Below are 23,729 nucleotides of genomic sequence, written 5' to 3' on the forward strand. Positions count from 1 at the left end.
AACTTGCTTTAACTTTCAACTAATTATATACACTCTATCTAGTAAGTAGTTTTCTCATGTATAGATACGCAACGACTACGGGTAACATACCGTATAATATGATATATCCTTCAAAATGGCCGTAAAAACCTGAATTTCAGTTGGTTAAAAAAACACATGAAAAAATATTACTTCTATTCTGCTATAAAATCCACTTTTTTAAAATACTTTTGTGGTTAGGTTAAACCTGATGTAAATATCTGGCGACTCTTCAAAAAATGAAAGCGGGAAAATAAACTGAAGTCGAATAACAACACCAAAAACGTAAATTTCAAGGCATGTAGGCCTAGGTCTAATGCTTCCTTTTACCCCACTCTTTTTACAACATTTGTGTACAAAAAAAAATAGGATTTGTTCACATAGGTAATTTGAAAAATAATTCATAATCCTCAGACTAATTTAACTATGTAAAACATCAGATATTTTGGGTAAACGGAAATTTTCTAAAAATGTTTAAATTAAATTTAAAGGACGCTGGTCACATTCTGGTGGCGTAAATAAAGAGGATATGTTATATAATATTGTAAAAGTAGGTTTTAAGTATAAACTTCGGTGGAAATATAATTTATGTGTAAATCCATACTGAATAATATTATTAATCCATGGATGAGTATTTTAATAAGGATGCGTATATCTGCAAATCAGTAAATGACCTTTCTAAAGCTCTGTCTGCACTATCAAACAAGTTGAACAAAATTGTGATGTGTCCAAATATGGTAGTGATATGCCCACATATGGTAGTGATATGACATCATCATGTCCATATATGGGCACATCACATATATTGTCACATATTAAGTTGGTAGTGTAGGCCTAGACAATGCTTAATGAATGTCACTAATCCTGAATAAATATAAAAAATGTCATGCTTCTTCTAAGTTACCTGGTATATATAAGAATTATTTTAAACTACATTCCTTAATTTTTGCAGGATAAGTGTAATTTTATAGATAATCGATTTCGTTTTTCATACGATATGTCAAATCGATGCAAAGTAGATAAGGCTTACTTTATGCGATACTAGACAATTTCAACAAAATTACATTATATATTCAGTTTATAACGCATTAATTAATTCTAAACATTTTTGGATTATTAATCTTTTTTGAAAATTTAGAAAAATGGTAACTGAAGAGGGCGTTTTCATTCTTTACGAAAAGAACAAAAAGACACATGAAGTTTTATTTCTTGAGATTTTTCTGTTACATTCCATTTTCAGAAGTCATGATTAATGTACACGTGACGCTTTAATTTTTCTTTTAGAACAAAAACAATTATTACACAAGCCTGGCACAATCAAGTTTTCCTGATTTATAATGTTTTACACGTTTCATACAAAAGTTGATAGAATATTACATTTTTATAAAACAAAAAACGTAAATAACATATAAATCACAAAAATTGAAAGAAATCCACTGAACATTTTTTAGTTGTATGTGATTTAACAGCATAAACTCTCTAACTGAACCTCAATTAAAATGTAAATATATCTAGGTCCTTATCAATTATATTGTTTTTATAATACTCTGTGATTAAGTTATTGAATTGATCATCGTATTGCGTTTCATAGGAATAGCTGATTTAGTTCATGCGATGTAAACGACCCAATTCTATATACATTACCAGTGACTAAGGACTATTATTTTTTTTTTCAAATAGATCAAACTGCTTATAACTGATCGTTTATGTTGGTGCTCATATTAATTATGTATCAATATTTGGTAATTTCCGAAAATTTGTTGAGGTGTTGATAACTGATTTGATTGTTATCTAATTAGTAAAAATAATTCAGTATTTCTACATATTCAAAGAGCACAAGATACGAAACATTCTGAAGATGAATTTAAACCTTGTTTTCCCACTAGGCCACCTTAAAGACAAAGTGTTTTTACCGAGCTTTAAAGAGATCTTCAAAAAGACGAAGAAAGAAGAATTGATTTTCCGGGATTTTCCCCGTTTTCACATTTATCCGCTTCTTTACGTTTACATTTACAAGGGTATATGCCTTAATAAAACGCTAAAGCAGCAGCGAATAACTAAGGTGTTGGAAGAATACGCAATATTATGTATCAAAATCATGTTTTTCGTCAGGCATATGATGCATTATGACACATTCCATCCTTTAAAGGTTTACCGCGACTTCAAAAGCCGAGCCAATTTACAAGGATAACGATGACGAGGGTTTTCAAAGGCGACAAGGGTTGCCACAAAGCCGTCGACAACTAACAGGATAAATGACACCAATTTATCAACAATCACTTACAATTAGAAAAGGAATATTCTCCGTAGGTACAAAATGTTTAAAGGTTTTACAAACAGAGCGATTTATCAATCTCAATGTTTGTAACAACCAACAGAGCAATGGCAAGAGAGGTATATTATCGATCCAAATCCGCTCATTTTCCAAAACAAAAGTCACAGCCTGTAGGTACATATCTATTAGTGGCTCAAATCTCTGTAAGTCGGCTCTATAACTTAGGCTCTGCGTATTCATGTCATTTTCCCTTGTGGTACTGGGTTGAATTGATCTAGGCCTAGGTTGTACGGTATATCGTGTTGTTTTAACCCAAGTTGACGTTATTTAGGGCGAAGATTAGTAATCAGATTTCATATAATTTCTAAGCTTGAGTCGAGTAATCAATAACTTGGTATCAGCAGCAACGGGAATAAACTGTACAAACTATATCGTCTGCAACTTTAAAGCTCAGGTACAGGCATGAATTTTAAATATAATATCTGGTTAATTGTACATAAATCAAGTATTTGTAAAAGGAATCAAGGCGAAAAAACATAAATTTCCCTTAAAATGGTCAAATTCAAAATTTGGCAAAATTCTGCTATAAAAACCAGGAAGACCTTTTTTCAGTGTTTAGGTAGTTAACCTAATGTAATAACATGTCTAGTGACTCCCTAGAAGGTGAAAAAAGATGGTGGATATACGGTGGATAAATTTTTGCTATAGCATGAAAATAAAAATCTGAAGTTGATTAAAAATACCAGAAATGTAATATTCAAATTATATTACCTATATTTAGTCATCTGATAACATTTTTTACCACACCGTTTGTTTTTCATAGCTTTTTAAAATGCCTCTCTATTTACAAAATTTGTGTACAAAAGAATAGAGATTTTACTGTGTAATTTGAACTATCCCCCCACTGATAAGAAAGTGCTTGTTTTCTACAAGCTCGTGTAACACAAATAAAATCCCAAAAATTATGAAACATAGGGGAAACTTGATCGATAATTATTGGAATGTATGATCAATAGAAATTTTTTGCCCGCACCTGGCCTTTAAGACCCAATGGAAAAAAATCGGGAATTCCTGTAATTCATGTTTCTCGAAAGCATTATAATGGTTTCTGAATTATGTATATCCTTGAACATATTATGGTATCGCATTGTTATTATTCTTTTATACTGTACAACAATTTGCTACTATTGAGCTGCTTTTAAATAAATAATAAAGTAAATAATAATAGTAGGCCTATAAAATAATAAGACCAGTGATAAATTACGCAATGCCTAATATTCTATATGATGAGTTAATAATAATGATAATTAACTACAGGTAGCCACGGTAACAACATAATCTTGGAGTGTAATTAAAAATACGGTCATAAAAAGTATAAAGTATGACATTCATCATGCAGCGCCCTCTATGTAATAATTGACTTAAAATTTGTATGCAAAATAATACTACTAGTAGTAGTAGAGTAGTACTATTATATACCATAGGCCTAATGTAATCGTATATAGCATATACTGATATTAAAAATGTTGTATATGTATTATTAAAAAAGAATTATAACTATTGTATATATAAATGTAATTAGGGTAGCGACTTTATATCAAATAGGCCTACTAAACACCAACATGTGGTTCTACACATTAAAGCATTAGCATCAAGTAATTTATTATTCTTATTTAAACCATAATGCTACATAATCTAGTACAACTATACCCTGTAGGTATAAGACAAGGTCATACCACTACAAAATATTAACACTTATGATCGGGAATGCATCACATCGATTCAATTTGTACAAAATATTTCTTTCATCTTCAAATCAGTATGCATTATTTTCTATGGAATCCTTACGCAGCCATTAACCGAAATTGATGTGATATTGTAACCGATATATAATAAGCATAAAAATATAAATTGGATATGGGTATCAAAATACTTGCATGTGTACATACTATACAGCCCACGGATGAAAGGCAAGGTGCGTGAATAAATTCAAAATAAACACATTGACTGAATATAACATAATTCCATCATTACCATAAAGCAATTATTTTTTATCAGGGTAATAAGGTGTGTTTGACAGTCACTCTTTAAATTCAATAATTACGTTTGAAAGTCACGCTTTAGATAATTACGTTGGTATTCTGAGAGACAATTTCAGTGAATGTTAAAACAAATATCACACTTCTACTTCTGCAATAATACACTAGTAATTTTTCGCCGATTCAGAAAGCTAATTTGTAGCGACTGACTCCATTCTGTGCGCTTATTAATGTTAAGAATATAAAAAGATATGCCTTTACAGATTTAGTCGGATGAAAATAGACGTGCTAATATCGAAATAAACTATAACCTAACCCTTAACATAATACATGATACAAATGCTGTATTGCTAAATATTTCTATGATACTGGGAAATGTTATATTATGTGGAGATAGGGCACTGAGAATCGGGTATGGTAATGATATATAATTGCGTTATTAATTAATTTGTCAAAGTTTTCAAACCATTATTATGTGTTGGTATTAAATCTGGACCAAGGCTCTAATCATCTTACAGTGTACTCTTAGGTAAGTTAGACCTGGATAAGGAAAGCCTTTCTGATGAGATAGTGTTATCACTTTGTCTAAGACATTATGACGGGAGTTAAAGAATACAGGCAAATTCTCTTTACAAGCGGCTTCCTCCAATTCAGTAAAAATTCTTTCAACCCAAAGTGCAATATCTTCGATTTTTGAAGAGATGTCTGATGGCGTAAACCGGTTCTTGCTTAAACTCAACTTTGAACAGGAACTCTGAGAAATCAACTGTGACACATCAGAAACTTCAAATATTCGGCATGCTGATGGCGTATCCATTGAGCATTGTGGTTGGCACAGAGAGCTTATAGGTCTGCTTACATTGTTATGCTGCTGTTGGTCAACAGCATCGAAAGATTTAGTCTGGGGTGAACAAGGATGCTTGACGTGATCATCCAAATTTTGAGACTTCTCATTTGACTCACGCTGCCTCTGATATTTCCTATGAGCTTCAAAGAGTGCCACTTTTATCATGTAGCTGGATATGTCCTTGCGACCTTCATAATAATCAAACTCTGGATGTATACCTTTATTTGCAACTGTTCTAATTTCTGGAATAAATTTTACCAATGCTTTAGACAGAACATAGGCCACGCGCAATGTTTCAGGGAGTGACTTCATTACTTTCACTTCCATAGCGCAAACGGAAATGTGGAAAGCAGTTTGTCCAATATCAACCTCCTTTCTAACACACACCCTACCTTCCTCTCTGGATTCTTCGTCAAGTTCTCTCAAATCGTCTTTTGTTAGACTTCCGTCACTTGGAAGGTCATAGTCAATATCGGATTCATTTTCAGAATCGCTGAATTCAATATCGTGGACGTGGGATTTCATGTAAAATGTGCTACAGTTCTTTGCAGGTACAATCTCTTCGTTGGTTTTCATAATCGGCAATTCATTTTCATCATCCGTATAATCAAATGTTTCGGCCTTTGATTTAAGAATTAAAAGCGTATGATTAATATTTGATGAATCATACTTTGATACTCGTTGTTTAACACTGTCGTTCAACACAATAGCTGGTACGATGTCTATAGTAACTCTTACACTTTTATAGTGCTCACCACACCATATGACGTCAAACATGCATATATCCCCCTCGTTTGCTGCACGGTCGATCATTTCAAAACCACCAAGAGACGATACGCATTCTCCAGGATAAATATTAGTACATTCATCAGAGTTCCACAGTTTAGTAATTGACATTGCTCTGTTAAATTTTCTGATAAACGGTTTGAGGATTGTCGTTCGGTTAAGAAACCCGTCGCTGATATATTCCTTATAGATACCAGGTTCGATTGTTGTAACTTTCAACTTAATAAACTGATCGTCTGCATCCTGCTCGGGTATAATATTGTCAGTGAAATTTTCAAGGTGAACTATGATGTCCTTTTCGTCGGGCATGCCTTGCTTGGTACCCTCCGCACTGCTTCCAGCAAGATAAGGGCGGAATGCAAATTCAGGATTATTTTTGCTGATTTCATCTGAAACTCTAAAATAGTTCACAAAGCTTACTTTGAAAGAAAAAACATTTATCAGTAATTATATATGAATATCGTTTTCTTTATTATTATTGAATTACATTTCTTACAAACCTACCTGTTGAGGAAAGAAAATATTTGATAGTTTTGTTGTCGCTCTTCTTCATCATATTGGATGATTCCCGTACCACGTGTACATAATAATTGACATAGACGTTCTCTGTTCGCCTGTCTATCACCTGCTACATTTTCAATCCAGTTTGTAATCTTGGATCTTCTGATGTCTCGAGTAGAAGAAATAATATTATGAACACAGTCTATATAATTAACCAAGGAGGCATCAGTCAATGGTTCAAGAATTTTGACCAGGTCGTCCGCTTCCACCCAACGCGCAAGACATAATGGAGTAGACCCATACATATCTGTAATGTTTGGAGAAGCACCAAAGCAGAGGAGGTTTTCAAGTATATTGGAATCTGTTAACATCATTTGCTTCCAATAAGTGACAACCCAGTGAAGGGGAGTCCGTCCCAATTCATCACGAGCATTAGGATCGGCTCCAAGATGAAGGAGAATGAATACTTCATTTATTGAGCTGTCAAAGCTGTCAAAATAGTTACGTGATGCAGCCCAATGCAACAGGGTTTCCCCCTTGCCAAACGTCTCATTGATACTATCAACAGAGGCTGCAGCATATAGTGTAGCTTTATGTTTTTCATAAGCATCGCCAATTACGGGTCGTAACGTATCTATGTAATGTTGGAGTTTAGTATTACTAGAACATGCAACGCTCCAGTCTGCCTCATCTACCGCTTGTATCAATGGATATGTATTCATGTTAATAACATAAATCCAAAGGCAAATTACTGAAAAAATGACAATGCTGTGGGTATCAGTGGCTAGATCTCAATGGAGATACATTCAGGCAACACTAGCCCTTCATCAGTGCAAGTGCTAATGTTAATAACATGAAATATATTGATCTGATCTGTTTATCCAAAGTTCTTGTTTTAAATGTGTGGAGTAAACGTGTAGTAAGTTCAGACTTCAACAACGAATACAACGTAAGGGCATACAGTTAGCCTGTTACAAGCATACCACCATAAACATTTCCACCGGTCACAGCAATGTTACGTATTTATACCATTATACATTATACCAACATACAAACATGAGTAACTGGCACCATCAAAGTCGCAATGTATGTTGTGAGCATTCGGAAAAGATGACATTTCTCGTCCCATTTATCATAATAGAAAGAATATTCTAGTCAGCCATCACCTGGAAGACAACACTCTTGCTTCAGTGGATCTTTTAGATTATCCCCATTGGGTCATCAACGTTATATGCCTACATACAACTATCGCATTGATTGCTAGGCCTAACTGTAAATACAAATGTAACTTACTGAAAACACTCCAACAACCGTTGGCAACTGTGGAGGGTCTCAATTGAGATAAACAGAAGATAATAGATACACATCTAAATTAAAACGTAGACAGCCAAACCAACATACAGGACTATATGCTGTAATATCTACCATGCTTGAATGAATATTGTGTATCTGTAACACATTAAACAGAGTTGATTGGAATAAATAGAATAACCATTCAGACATGGCAAACAATAGTACTAGTCATACTGTTTGCTTACCAATCATAAAAATATAATACCATTATCATGATAAAGGATTTTAAATATCTGTAGCCTACACGGGAATTTACCACTTGCTTATTTAGAACCCTAAAAGGGACATACCTGTGACCCAACAAAATGTCCCCTGAATGTTAAAAATATATATTGCTCGGGTAAGTGTCCCCTTATTATTGGTGTCACCTGAAAGGATAGGTTCAACTACATTGTATATGTTTTTTTTAAAGTGAGATCAGTTTAAATGAAAAATCTGGTCAAACTATCTACATCATTTGAGAATATATTACTTCCGATTAACTATAGTTTCATTACTTCACTACTACATCATATACCTCATTTGTACACTGTCCATCATTAGTGTAATTAAACGGATAATGTCATCAAGGTTACCAATTCAACATTGATAGCGTACGATTCTCCATCCTAGTATTCCACACAACTTTCATAATTTATTTCGGTAGCAATTTCTTGGATGGACAAGGCAGACCGACTATCGCCAAAGAAATTATGTCATGGCAGCTGAAGACGGTTTGAACGGCGTGTGTTTGCAGGATGATGAGGAGAAGGCATTCATCGTATTTCTTCGAACGCAGCTGGTAGGCCTACTTAGACGGAAGACTAAACGAATAAAGTTAACTAAATGATAAATTAGTGGTCATTTTATTTACGTCGATGTGAGGGGAGAGAAAGTGAGAGGGTGGTGCTCTTACCCTGGTAAATATTGTTCTTCATACTGTAGTGTTATAATTCGTTTTGATCAATAATTATCGCCTTTGAAAAAATAAAAATGTGTGGAGTAATAATCTCAATCTTTTACGATATCAAAGACTGATACACTAACAGTAACACAGTGGTACAGAGGTAATTGGGGTGAAATAAAAAAACTACGACTAGCTACATAATATGAGTGTATAATTTCATGAATACTCTGATTTGTTCGTTAAAATTACACTATTGAGTTCATACCTATTTCAAAAAATGGAAACAGCTTACTATTCGAATGCAAGGAGAAGTTATCCGCATGGAAATATTCGATGATTTGGCTGAGTGAGTGAGTGGCCGAGCGGTTAAGACAGTGGAACCGTCATTACGTAACCATAACATCGGCAGGGGTTCGAGGCTCACTCACTCCATGTTTCTGGTGGTAGAACGAGTCTTCTCGGATAAGGACTATAAACCGTAGGTCCAGTGTACACATCTAGCTCGTGTGCACTTTAAAGAACCTAGTACATCTTTTGAGACAGCCACTGATCACCAACTGGGCCCTCTGGGAGACCAGTCTTTGACTTAAGAGGTTACCCAGTATAAATATATATTTCAATCAATTATTGGTCAAAAGACAAACATTTGACGCGCATTGCGTGTCATACGTATATTTGATCGCCAATTTGACAAAAATATGAAAACGTGAAGATCCATATTGGTGGCGCTCGTAAAGGAATCCCAACATCATGAAAAACACAAAAAGCTAGAGATGTTGGGCAAGTCTAGCATAACTGATTGAATAATTCACGGTCAAACAAGAAACAAAAACAATATAACCAATCAATATAATTTTAATGAGTTATATCAATTAAAAAATAATGGCAGACAAGAAATAAGCCTAAGTGCAATGACCATTAAAAGCTTGACCCTTAATTAAATTACAGTAAATGTGCAGATTGACAAAATGAAAACTGTCATTTACGAATAATAGAAAAATATCATTCACTCTTCATGTATTTTTATTAAATTTGAAAACAACATTATTATTACAAATATTTCGATAAATAATGTATAGAGGTTTGAAAGCTTTGTGGCAAGGCAATGTGTATCATTATTTATATAACCGTACATTATTATACCATTACAGTGAACATATCCTGCACAGAAGCATAATATGGCTATTGCATTCAAAATATCAATGATCAAGGGCAGATAAATACATTTAAGCAAAATTCTAACATCAAGTGTTATTAAACCGTATTCTGCTTGTTTATTAAACTCGCTGATCTACAGATAATGTTATTTTTTCACATATCAAATTCTCTCATTTGCCTCTGATAATTTCCCCAATGGTTGTAAAATTACCAGTCACGTTATTATAAACTCTTGTGGTTTATTACATAGGGGGTTTATTCCGTCAGGACAAAAATAAAAGGAATATGGGGCTGAAACTCAGACAAGTATACAATATGTACATGCAAACAACGCTGTGGTGTGTACACGTAGCGTTGATGCATCACGACGAGGAATGTGTACACATAACGCCGAAGCATCATGACAAATATGTACACATAACGTCGATACACGTTAGAGAAATATGCACACGTTAGCGTTGATGCATCACGAGGAATGTGTACACACGTAGCGTTGATGCATCATGAGAAATAATGTAGGCCCACACGAGCGTCGATACACGTTATAGAAATGTGTACACATAATGTTGAAGCATAACAAAAAATAATATATCCTCATATATAGCGTTACACGTTAAAGAATATTATATATTACATCTATAGCAGTATATGTACACATAACGCCGAGGCATTTTGGTGTACACGTAGCGTCGTATACATTATATAAATGTGTATACACGTAACGCCTACATACATACACGTAGCGTCGGTATATTTACCCCAGACCCCATATTTACCTACACAGCGTCGATAGAAAACGAAATTTGTGCAAATAGTTTCATCAATGACGATTGAAACGCATCGATACACACTTTCGAAAACACAAGATTATGTTAGGTATATAGTCATATTTCACCATAACATGTATTTACATTTTATGCACCACAATTATGTATTGAGCATTATCAATGAATGACAATGATACAATAAGCTACGGTAATTAATTGTTGTCATATTTTTGCCACCTACCTTCCGTTCAAATATTTTTCCGGGTGAAAATCCATCAAGTATATCGAGTCTTATTTATCTTTTTCAAGAATGTCCGAATCTTAATATCCAAGTGACTCTCACCTGACTAAATCTAGACTACGATGCATATCAATTAACTGCAAAGATAATTGCTTTGATATTCTTGTCAAGTAAGAGAATTACGCTCGTAAGACCTAATTAGGAAGATCGCCGTGAATGGCATATGCCTGATTTTGTATCCTACGATCACTACTGCTGTCGGCAGATCTCAAGGGATGAGGTCGAGCCGGCTTACGGCAATCTATAGCTAGAAATAACTTCAGTGTGATTATACCGAAAATCAATCGTAGAGTTTGTAAAAAAAAAAACGTCTGAACGAGAATAAATCATTTACTGAACGGTTAATTAAGTGTGAAAATCGCTGTCTGGTTTAAAGTCTTCTTTCTTAAAAGCTCTTTAATGCTGACCAGTTAAACAAAATCATAGTTAATTATGCAAACAAATTGTATTTAAATATATTTTATGAATAAGAAAACATGTACATCGTAACCGTTGATAAGAAACTCCATTGTCCAAAGACAAAACTACTTATAATGTCAACAAACGAATGAAGGGAAAGTAAATAGAAGTAAATGTTACGTTCAGAAAACCGGTGCACCGAAACAAACCAACCACTAATCGTCCTCTGGATTCGGCACTGAAGTATCATCCACCCAACCAATCGATTTATTGATTATAAATGAAAAACAATTATTATATTGATTGTTTGATTTATAGGGGATTAGGGTTCAGGTGGATGGTGCTTAATACATGATATATAGGATTGATAAATAGAAAATTGTCAAAAACAATTTTTAATTTAAAAATTCCTTACAATTAAAAGAAATGAGGTTCGTAAATGGTACGGTAAAAAAAATCACGAAAATAGGAACGATAGAGAGCAATATCATTAATAAAGACAATTCAAATTCTTTGTACTACCGGTACATAACATTACAAACATGTGTGGAAAGATGTTTGAAAATTAAACTGTAGGAATAAAATAAATGTATTGACATAAAACAAACTAATAATATTATAATTATTGATTATATTGGACAATACTGTACTCTGACTTAAATACTATAATTTATTATAGCAGAAGTACACATCATTATTAAACCTCCTGATTAGCTCAACTCGATGGATATCTATTTATAAAAATATTGTTTTGGCATATAGTATATATAAATCCAAAGGCAAATTACTTAAAAAAAAATGACAATGCTGTGGGTATCAGTGGCTGGATCTCAATGGAGATACAAAAATAAAAAGCGTATATATATATATATATAAAAAATCAAGATCAAATAAGTTAAAACTGCCTCAATATAGATTTATTTTTGCGACATTATATATATATATATATATATATATATATATATATATATATATATATATATATATATATATCTATAAAGTCACGAGAATGTTCTGACGACTCGGACACCAGCAGTTTACAAAAAATTACACCAATTTATATTTCCTCAAAAATATTGTCGCCGTAAAGCTCAATAAATAATGTACTCGTTGTCTGTCAACAATAAATCATGTACCCGCTTTAAATGTCATTGCTGATACATAAAAACAGTAGGTACTGATAAGTCTCCTGCTGACAAATGCCTACAAATTGAGACTATTAAACTGTCGTGAAAGTATAATCTTGTGAAATGTCGAACTTACCCCTTTGCGCTCTAAATCCGTCTTGCTGTGTGTTGAGTGCATTCTGGTTTCGTTCGTATACGGTAGGCTACATTGACGTAAATGCAATTACATTTAGACATAGCAATCCACACTAATGAGACAACAGGCCTGCTTTGAGTAGATATCAATGCTCACATGGATATGATTTTAATGATGTAATAATTTTTTAGAAGGCTGATTACTGTTGACAAAATGCAATGCAATTAAAGATATGATATACATGATACTAATTTCCAGGAGTCATCGGGTATACTGGTATATACCGTTATCAGATAACCAGTTGATCAGAAAACGACGCTAAAATGTATACTGAATAGCTTCTAAAGGACTGATTGAAGGTCGTGATATAACATTTAACACTCTGATATAAAGTTATATTTCATTTCCGATGTCAAACATAGTAAATAATATCACGACAATGAGGAAATAAATGACAAAGGCGGACGCAGACAATTCATTTTCTATCACTGATGGCCAGTACATTATCTTCAGATATTAATTTTCTCAACGGTTATTATGGTTGGTCAGTTACGGCATGAGCGCTAATGACGTAACGCCTGTTAAAACACAATTAAGTGAATGATTGAATTGTCTACAGCGATTGCTTTTAAGTGGACTCTTCGTTGAATGCTTAACACTTGGCATTAGTGTTCATAGGATAGATCATGGTTAATGAGTAATTGTCAGTCGGGCAATTCGATATCAATAGAAAGGCCAGGAGATGACCACTCATGGTGTTTTGTATTTAAGAATATATGAAAATCAATCAAACATCATAATCATCATCGTAATAATCATTATCTTAATATTCATGCTCATCATCGTCATCATCAGCACTTCGTCGTAATCATTCCTCAATCATTACCATGGTAATATTTTTAATATCTATTCACAATCACAAATGTAGGCCTATAAACAATTTAAAGAAATCATCATTATCATCATCATCATCATCAGAAGCAGCATTAGCATCATCATCCTTTATCATCATCCTCCTCCTCCTCCTCCTCCTCATCATCATCATCATTATAATTATAATCATTATCATCATCATCATTATCATCATCATCATCATCAGAAGCAGCATCATCATCATCCTCATCAGCATCATCTTCATCATCAGAAGCAGCATCAGCATCATCATTAATATCATCATTTTTATCATAGTTGACATAATCATCATCATCATTGCCATCCTCGTTGGCATAATCATCATAATCATCATCATCATCATCATCATAATTATCATCAGCATCATCATCATCATCAATATCATCATCATCATCATCATCGTCGTCGTCGTCATAGTATTTGAAATAGCACACAGTCCTGATCCCGAACATGTAGGGCAGATGAGTTCAACTTTACCTTTTGACGATGATGGTAATGATGTGTGCAAACGCCATTTACATTTTGACAAATATAAGTAAAATCATTTTGTCTAAATGTTAAGTGCCAACAACATCGTTATTACATCTAATTTACAAACTGTAAAGTTGATAGTGCATGATTTATTGTGCAAACAAAAATATAATGCATTTCCATGTCAATCATATCAGAAAGATAATTTCTCAATTCTGAAGTTGAGGCCGATTTTGAAAGGGGTATAAACAGTTTAAGCGAGCATAAACGTTTGTTTTCCTTCTCACGGAGCAGCTACAACATCATATCGCTTGCAAAAATTTTAAGAAAGCCATTCCTATTTTCTGAATTCCCTTTTAATAACTTTAATAGGACCAACTTAATATTATAACGAAGTAAAAAACTACCTCAAAGAAATAATGGTTCTTCGTTGGTTGATCATGAAGAAGAATTAATTACTAATGAAGGAACATCTCTGTAATTGCTGATATGCCTTCGTTTTTCAAAAGTATGAAATGTCATCAAATTATGAAATAAGTGCTAGAATACTCAATACTGGTTTCCATAAAATCGCTACACGACAGAGCGAAGCGATTCTATGGAAACGCTAGAATTTATCGGGGATCTAGTTACGAGCGCTAAATATTCTTTGGTACGCGTATACGATTCATCGCCGACAAAATCGGCAAAGTTGAACATGGTTGAACTGCCGATTTGACTGCGTCGGCGACATCTGCGCGTGTAGCGATTTTAATGGAAACGCTGTAGTGATTTTATGGAAACCAGGCTTTATGGTCTCTAGCCCTAATGTGCTTCGATTCTCAATCGACTATACTCTATGAGATACACAATATCAGGAAACTCACTTTCAAACAGTGGTGTGGCCTACTTTTGAACAATTTGAACAGCGTTATTAAAAACAAACAATCGCAGTTTAAACAGATATTGAAACACATGTCCTGATTCAAAAGAAAAGAAAAAAGTATTTAAATCGTAAAAATACAGTAATTTCTTACCAGATGTAAATCAGAACATTTTGCTAAACTCTAACATACAATAATACATTCCCATTTTAATGATGTACAAAGAAAATTGAAAGCGACAAAGAAACTGTATATTCTACTTATGGTGATGACCTGAAACTAATTTTTTGAAGAATAAAAATCGATTAAAATTGTAAATGGCATCAGTGAAGGATCGTGAAACGGAAGCGGTAACCTGTATGCCGTTTGATCTGCAAGGGGAATGAGCAGCATTTCCCTGTGTAGTCAGACCTATAGTGTAATACCTCACCGACTTTACAAATGCGCTAAAATAGGGCGTGTTTGCATGGAAGTATAAATATCATCTGCTTCAGCAGTACTCATTGTAAATATTTCATGCCATATTACTAAAAACCGGAAATTGTTTGCGTGAGAATATGATGGTAAAGGTGACGCTGGGGTTCGTGTGTATTTGGTAACAATCGAGAAACATGCGACACATGTACAAAGAGCGATGTAACCAATACAGCGTTTGATATCAACGAATTCATTAATATAATGCTGTATGTGCATACAAAATGAAAACTGATACATCAGAAATTAACGCATGTGCGTCAACCTTTTGGTGCGTAACGCACCATAAACGGTCATTGAGTTTGTCACTACAAACTTCCGCCATGAATCTGGAATACGTACATTTGCTTATATGTGTATAATGTCTTTATCACATGCAGGTTTCAGGTTTTCAATCTTCAAAATTAATCAAACGACAGTCTTCGTTAAGGGTACATTTTATTATGTCCACTTGATGACGGTTTTAATAAAATAATTCCTATAAATAAATACTATAAAAAATAAGATAATGAATATCTATTTGAAAACATCTCCTCCATCACATTTACTGCAGGCAGGTGGAGAAGTACTTAAGTTACCGACATTACTATGACCACAAACGTCTCTTATTTGTGTTGATTGAACAAGATAAATGATGATATATTGTCATTTAAGCTATTTACCTCTTCTTTGAAGATGCCTATATACTAACAATACTCCAACTTATTATTTATAGAAATCCACATAGACTAATTATACAACTATACAAGTAGAGGTGACGCTAGCTAGTAAGTGATATGAATATTTCCCTCTACTCTCTTAATACGGAATGGAAAGGTTAGTAGACCTACTCAGCAAAAGGACTCACAAAAATCTTATGAATATCTTTTTAAATCTAACATTCAACAAATTACCTTTTGCTATTAATGTTTTCAAAGAAGGAAGGACTATTCACGGAAATCAGACTTAGCACATGAAATGTCAATTCGTTTCATGTGAAAGATTGTGTATGAAAAAGAAATCATAAATAACCCCCAAAAGGGTTTTATGAGAGTAAGACGCCCTCCTCACTTTGCCAATGGAAAGGTGAAAGTCCGTCACATTCTCAACGCACAGTACTATTCAATACATTTATTTAAATAAACCATCCAATCTGTTTTAATATTCTTCCTTTCCGACTTTTTGCCTTCTCATTATTAACCTGTGGCGCCAGGAAGGAAGCAAATATTCAATTTCTCTATTCCAATGATTGTAAAACTCACACATTTAACATAAAAACAACAATTTTTGTATTGGTAATCTAACTTATTCTAACGATGACAAAATACAACCGATACGATCTCCGACGATGCTCGTGGCGCCGTCTTCTTACAAACGAATGGTTGAATTTAAACCATAATAGCCTACACAGCAATGAAAGTGGAAATATATTTTGTTAAAGTATATAAGTTCACTGGCTTATCTAACTACTTTAAAAGAACTTCACTGTAGAATACTGTAAATAGGTTATTTTCTTGATAACATCAACGTTCTGAAGAGAGCTGAGTTTTTCCTTCCTTTTCTAACCTCAGACTTGTCGATTTATTTTAACATTTCTGTTATAAATATATATATATAATATACATATCTTTCAAACAGTAAATTAATTACATAGAAAAGAAGTTTGTTTCAAAATTCACCTGTTTCAACAGGAATTTCATATAGTTTCATATTATTCTGCTTGCCTTTAGGCTTGTTCTTATTTTCACCGTTTAGGTTACATTTAGGCTACGTCGTAATGACATTGAAATTCACTTCAGGTAAAAATTCAATTAGCAGCGGTTCTGATTGATCATCCTATGATCAAGATAACAGATACTACTGTATTTACCATTCAGTTTTCAGAACATACAAAATGTATTTTGATTAAGATACGAATCGATGAAAATGAACCGTAATGAAAACTAATTAAAGAAACGATCAAGGTGTTAATTTAAAAACTTATGTTTCATACCCTGGGATATATTGCAATGTAGATTGATGATGTTTTTGGCAGGTGTATTAGCACGGTAGCTCATCTGATATTTGTATGGTAGCTTAATAATATAATGTCACTCTTTACTTGTAAACTCATGAGTGAAATGAAAATATGAAATTATCATAATTATTTCTTTCAGAAACAATCGGACGAAGAATATCTATATATTAGTTGGAAAAAAGTAGCTTAATTGACAATTATCCACTTCTAGTACTTTCCTTTCAGGCGAAAATGGCAAAAGGCTTCCTACTTTCTAGAAGTGTTATCAGATAATCTATATTGTTTTGAAAACTCTTCTAACATGACCACAGTGCACGTTTTTCCATTTTCCTCCTAACTGTGTCATATTTGCTACCTAATTCCCAGTGCTGTATCTCCAGACATGACAATATTTGTCCAGTATCAAGGCAAATTTTGTAATACAGATTCTCATGAGTATTACATGTAGTGCCTGTGACATTTAAGGTTAGATTAAGGGTAAAGCCAATGTTGAAGATTTATACATTAAGTCTTCAAATACGTTCCATTACAATTAATTTTATGCTATTGAACTTTTAAATAACAACATACTGTGATTATATGCAGGAAAGGAAAAGAAAAATCAACTGGAGAAGATTTCACACATTTTCGCAAGTTACGACTAGAACAAGAGCATAACTTTCAAGAGCAGAACTTTCAAAACGACAACAATGAAGTCAGCCTTATCTAGACAAAATACAGTAAGTTACTTTGGTGGTTTGTATACAAGGAAATAATTAAACATGAATGTATCTTTACATATTGATAATGTGATATATTTGGTATATGCAACTTTAATCACATGAACTGCTATAACAGCTAGGCTAATTTATACAAATGATTGTATCGTGTATTCACAACTTCAATGTTTCTAAATGATTTACTTTATGAATCTGAAATAAATGCGTTGAGAGTGCCTATTGAGAACCCATATTTTACTAGAATCTTAATATATTTGATAAAATCCCATACTAATTATGTGAGCATCTACTCAAATCGGTCAATCAGTTATGAAGCACAGATTCCCTTCATACATCAAAGCTAGCGAGTGAATGCCAGAGGCAAAAAAGACATTAGTCACGAAAATAATTTCATCGGAATATTGTAGGTTTTTTCTTAAAATGGATTGCCAACGGAATTTAAAGAATGATGTAGTGTGCTAGATTAATAATAATAAAACAAGTTTTATTTGAACCCAAAAACATTTATACCGACCGAAGAGCAACAGAGTTTTGGTTAAAAAGAACCTCTACTTTTGATTCTTTTTCTTTTGAAAGTAGCTCTTTCATTAGGTTTCGGTAAAGTAAGCAAGATATAAAATTTAGTTCAACGAACTTTATATTCAAACTGTTCTACTACACTTTAATTTCAAGAACTAAACGGTCACATTTTTAGACAGTTCCAGCTTAGTTTTGTTTCTCACAATATTAAAGAAAGTTTGTATTACAGCTTCGATTTGTTTTCTGTTAATCTTTTGTCGATTTACGTGTACAATGCATTAACGCATTTTATATTTTGTGTAAGTGATGGTCCTCTGTCTCAAAAGGACCGGTTTGAATATATTTTAAAAAAACAATTTTATATTTTTCTAAGTAAGTAAATACATTTATTGTCATTTGTAAATATATAAAAGCTCAGCAAAAGTTATAGTTAAGTGTTTACCGTTTCACGGAATTGAGTTTTTTTAAAAAATATAATGGAAAATCGTCAATAACGGTGGTATAGCTTAACGGATATCTGAAGTACCCACCTAAATGTCGTTGAGAAAACCTTTATTCTGACTTTATATTGTACTGTGTAATGCTCATATTACAGCATTACTATTGTTCACGTAATTTAAGTGCTTTCTATTCTAAGCAATGTAAAGTTATAGTTTATATTCCTTCAAGCAATAAATAAAAAATAAATCAAAACAACCTTGAAATATAGGCAATTAAAAACGAGCTATGAGACAAATTTGAAATTGAACTTGAATGAATGTGAAAGTCATTTAATTCGAATCTATAAAAGAGTAAGTAAGCTATATACAATTCCATTTAATTTGACGCTTTAAATTAGCGGGAACAAATTAAGTTGGTCAGTTCTAGAACGTATAATCAGGAATAGGCTTAACTGTCGAAGTAAGTTGTATTCGGACTGGGTTGTTGCACGTCCCTATTTTTAAGAAAGTGGGCTGCATACATGTGATAAACTAGAAAGTGTAAAATGGTGGCGTATTTCAGCGAAGTGAAGACTTAAACAAAACAGGTCAACAAGTTACTACGTTCTACTTCAATTACCACATAACTGCAATTAACTTAAGTTAGCTTACAAGATATGAATAAAACAAAAAAGAAACAAATTAACTAATTTGACGATAATGCAAATAATGTAAGCACTAGCCGCTCAGTCACTATGTGATTACTTTACATAACGGAATCATAATTCAAAAAACAATTCATAAATCAATGTTATGTTAACAATACACACATCTTCTATACTTTACGAATCTTTCAACTATTCATAGTAAACTTTCTCTCTTCAAAATAAATATAACGTTTTCTTCCTAATTGATATAGTATCGATTTCTTAATGTTTTCTGACATTTTGAATTATTCTATAACTCTACAGAGAAAATAATCTTCGAAGTAATTGATGGATACTTTAGATGTGAAACCCTTTTTCCTATCTCCTCCATACGAAATAGAAATTGGTGTATCTTTAGCATAATCAATAAATATAAAAACGATATTTTAAATTGTTTCTGACAGGTAAAATCATCTCTTAACGCGAGTTTATGTTTTGTCGATCGTGGTCGGCGGCGCCACGCCAATCAACTTCTGCAGTTTGTCTTGTTGAAACTTGTGAAAAAGAGAAGGATTGTTTACAGACGAGTATCGACAAACACTTGGTATGTAATTCAAATCATTAATACTTGGATATACGCTGTCACAAATGATATCTGGAACCGTAAATTAAATTACATCCTAATAAGTTTAACTAGATTGTTCTTTCTTCACTAAATAACATTACTCTAATTCTTCATCTTATGTATTACATCTTAACAGTCATTGTGACTTCTTTTATAGATCACAAAAAAAGAGTAGAAGACATTAATTTCAATAGACAAAAAGAAACCCTTTGTTATAAATGTATCTCTTACACCGTTCACTTCCGGTTTATAATTGTTTTCTTGCTTAATGTATTGTATTTCATAAAAGCATCTAAGGCTGGATCTTAAGTTATCAATAGTTCCTTTATAAATGTCTTGTCTTTTCTTATAAAATCTTAATATGGATCTTAATCGAGTAAAAAAATAGTTGCTTTCGAAATGTCTTGTCTTTTCTTTTCTTATAAAATCTTAATAAGGATCTTAAGTTATCGAGTAAAAAAATAGTTGCTTTCGAAATGCCTTGTCTTTTCTTTTCTTATAAAATCTTAATAAGGATCTTAAGTTATCGAGTAAAAAAGTAGTTCCCTTTGAAATGTCTTGTCTTTTCTTTTCTTATAAAATCCTAATAAACTTTTAGTATACCACTGCACTGAATCATGTTAATAATCACTCAAGTTTGATCGCCGTATGAAGACTATATCGTATTAGTCCTGTTATTATAAGCATCGATTAACAAATAATATACCATATTCTGAAACAAACACCCTTCTTCTCTTTAATACCAACTCACCGCCAAATCTTCTCTCTCTAAAGACTTTTGATCATGTAATCGTATTTTTTTGCCAAAACCCAATCTCTTTCATTGCACCTAGCTATATTTTCAAATAAAACAATAAACAAAAAATGTTTCTGTCTAATCATCCCCCCTTCCCCGCCCGGCCCCACCTCCTACTACAATTTTCCCATACCTTTCCCGTCAGCACTATACGCCATTACATTAATCGCGTTTCCTTCGACGCAAAACGCAAGAACGAAGCGCACCGCGAGTAATGACCAATCACGACGCAGTTAATAACTGTCGTTTGAGATTGATCAACTCACTTGTTATGCGCCTTACGTTGCTTCACTACTGTTTTAATATAACGTACGAAAAATATATTCTGAGTTCATACAATACAATACAATACGTCATAACAATCGTGTAGTGAATTATAGACTACTTCACATACTCCAATTGACCCAGATCTATTGAATTAAAAATAATATTATTTTCATGAGATTATAGTATATAAAATTTATAGCAAATGATGTTTTTGCAATCGAATACAGGTTACAGCCTTATAAATTAGCGTTCTCACGCCTCAAGCGATAAAGCGAGAAACTTTTCTTTTCTTTCATACTCAGTATAGAGAATGACATGAGAGGCATGCAAGACATCTATATCGTTATTATCTATTATTTTCTATCGTTTATAGTTAATGTCTTTTTTTACAACTTGTTTTTATGTTTGAGCTCTAATTGCTAAGAGTAGGTCTACCCAATAAAACACTATAAAACGTCCACTTTATCAAGAAATTTCCACAGAACTGGGCTCTTAGTCGCCATCCAATATTGTGCTTAATTCAATTTTGATAAGAAAATGTTATATGTAAGCCCAGAATGTTACTTCTTTTCGACACTCTATGTATAGTATGTGCAGTATCGAGGCAAATTATGTATAGTCTCACATGTGACACATGTATCATAGGACAATACAAGCCCCCCATTTGATACATACGTTTTGTTTTGATTTATTTTGATAGCATACATAAAGAAAACAGATAAGAAACAAGGAACCGTGCAACGTAATCATTTGTTTGGTACCATGGATAGCCCTGTAAATCTCGCCTCTTTCCAAAAAATGGCGGAAGGAGATTTTCAACAACAACCATGAGAATGACATACAATTGAATTAATCTGCATACTATAATATCAAACAAAATTAAGTATAAAGAAACATACAATTCTTCAATTCACATGAAAATGAATACAATCGCCTTCTGGGGGAGTATTTTGTATTACAAATTAAGTGTCAATAAGTTGAGAGGCTATAATTTCATTTAATATGTTACGACCACGATATTTGTTAGTTACTAAAATATCAAAATCTAACTCTCATAAATTCAAGAATCAATGGAGAATATACATGAATGACATAAAACAACCAATATTGGAAGAAATGCTTTCTTTTTGACTAATAAAAAAAACCAACTTGTACCAAACTAGACGACGACTGCCCAGGGAAATGTTGAATATGAACGACGTCATGTAGGCCCATGGCAATTCTCATTCAACATTTCAATCGATGTTAGGGTTAATTGTTGATTATTTTTGCTAGAGGACATAATTGCAGCTTAATATTGCTTTTTAATATCCATTTCCAATAACACGAAGATGCTTTGGCAACCCACTAAATGCCGACTGGACGAATTCTGTCAAAGTTGATATTCGCAACAAAGTTTAATGCAGTCAAGTAGATGTGAAATGCGTAAGATACTCATACTGTGCTGCGTGTGTTTTTACGATCAATGAATTATATAAAACTAAATTGTATTAGTTATAAGTTAAGAATCTGTTTATATTATACGCCATCAATAACCATTTATAAATCGCCATAAACACTATTTTGTTTGGTAGATTGACTTTTTTTTCAACCAGAACTTCATTACGCCTGATATCTCTTTTTGTAGAAATTACACCCTTTCTCTATACATTAAAAGTCATTCCGGTATGCGCACTTTAAAGATAATTGAGCCAATAACATCGCCGATGGCGATGACGCGGTCACTCTACTCAAAAGATCTTCACCGCGTACATTAAATTATTTGCATTTGTATAAATATTCAGAATAAATTATAGGATTCAGAATAATTACATGTAATGAATTTATCATTAAATCATTTTTATAATTGTTAGTCGTGTATGCACTTCTAAATGCAAAGGATTTAATGGTTATATTTTAATCGAATATCATCAATGTTCATATCAGTATATACTATTATGTGTAATATTAGTACCGATTTATAAAAAAGGGAAATTACAGATTGAGATGCAATTTCGAGTTATTTAGCTATTTAAATTTACTTCATTAGTCCTAAATATAATTTTTATTTAATAATTTTTTTAAATTGCAACAATATTCTCACATTGTACATGCCTATTTTAAAATTTGGAATTATTGGTCATATATTTTGTTAGGTTTTTTTTTCATTTAAAAAATTTAATTGGGTTGGGTACGTAAATTGTTTTATTATTGATTTTCATTCTTCTGAGGTCTTAGCTCATTTTCGACATAAGAGATTACTTAGTAAAATGATTGAGATAATAATTATTGACAATTTTAATGATGATAAAGTCAATGAATTCAAAATTGTCTTTTCTTCTTTTGAATATGTAAAAGTTGTTCGATATCATAATAACAATCAACAATTTACGTAAGACCGTTTCTGTCAAAATGAGTGAATACACCACGCCACAACTCTTATTGATCG

At 32.8% G+C, this 23,729-nt stretch overlaps 2 protein-coding genes across 2 annotated transcripts in view; both read right to left on the reverse strand.

Annotated features, from left to right (window-relative positions):
• LOC140052708 (netrin receptor UNC5C-like) overlaps positions 1 to 7,900 on the reverse strand; it is a 135,688-nt gene extending 127,788 nt beyond the window's left edge. The window contains exon 1 of the mRNA XM_072098393.1: positions 7,760 to 7,900. The gene's annotated coding sequence lies outside the window, so the exon portion shown is untranslated. The remainder of the gene's footprint in view (positions 1 to 7,759) is intronic.
• Positions 1,559 to 7,562, reverse strand: LOC140052709 (uncharacterized). Its single transcript, XM_072098398.1, has 2 exons — positions 6,470 to 7,562; positions 1,559 to 6,362 (listed from the first exon to the last, which is right to left on the reverse strand). Exons 1-2 carry the CDS (start codon positions 7,186 to 7,188, stop codon positions 4,817 to 4,819), a joined length of 2,265 nt encoding a protein of 754 aa, XP_071954499.1. The 5' UTR covers positions 7,189 to 7,562; the 3' UTR covers positions 1,559 to 4,816.
• Positions 7,901 to 23,729: the final 15,829 nt, after the last annotated feature.

The sequence above is a fragment of the Antedon mediterranea genome, chromosome 6 (assembly GCF_964355755.1).
Source record: "Antedon mediterranea chromosome 6, ecAntMedi1.1, whole genome shotgun sequence".
Classification (NCBI taxonomy): domain Eukaryota; kingdom Metazoa; phylum Echinodermata; class Crinoidea; order Comatulida; family Antedonidae; genus Antedon; species Antedon mediterranea.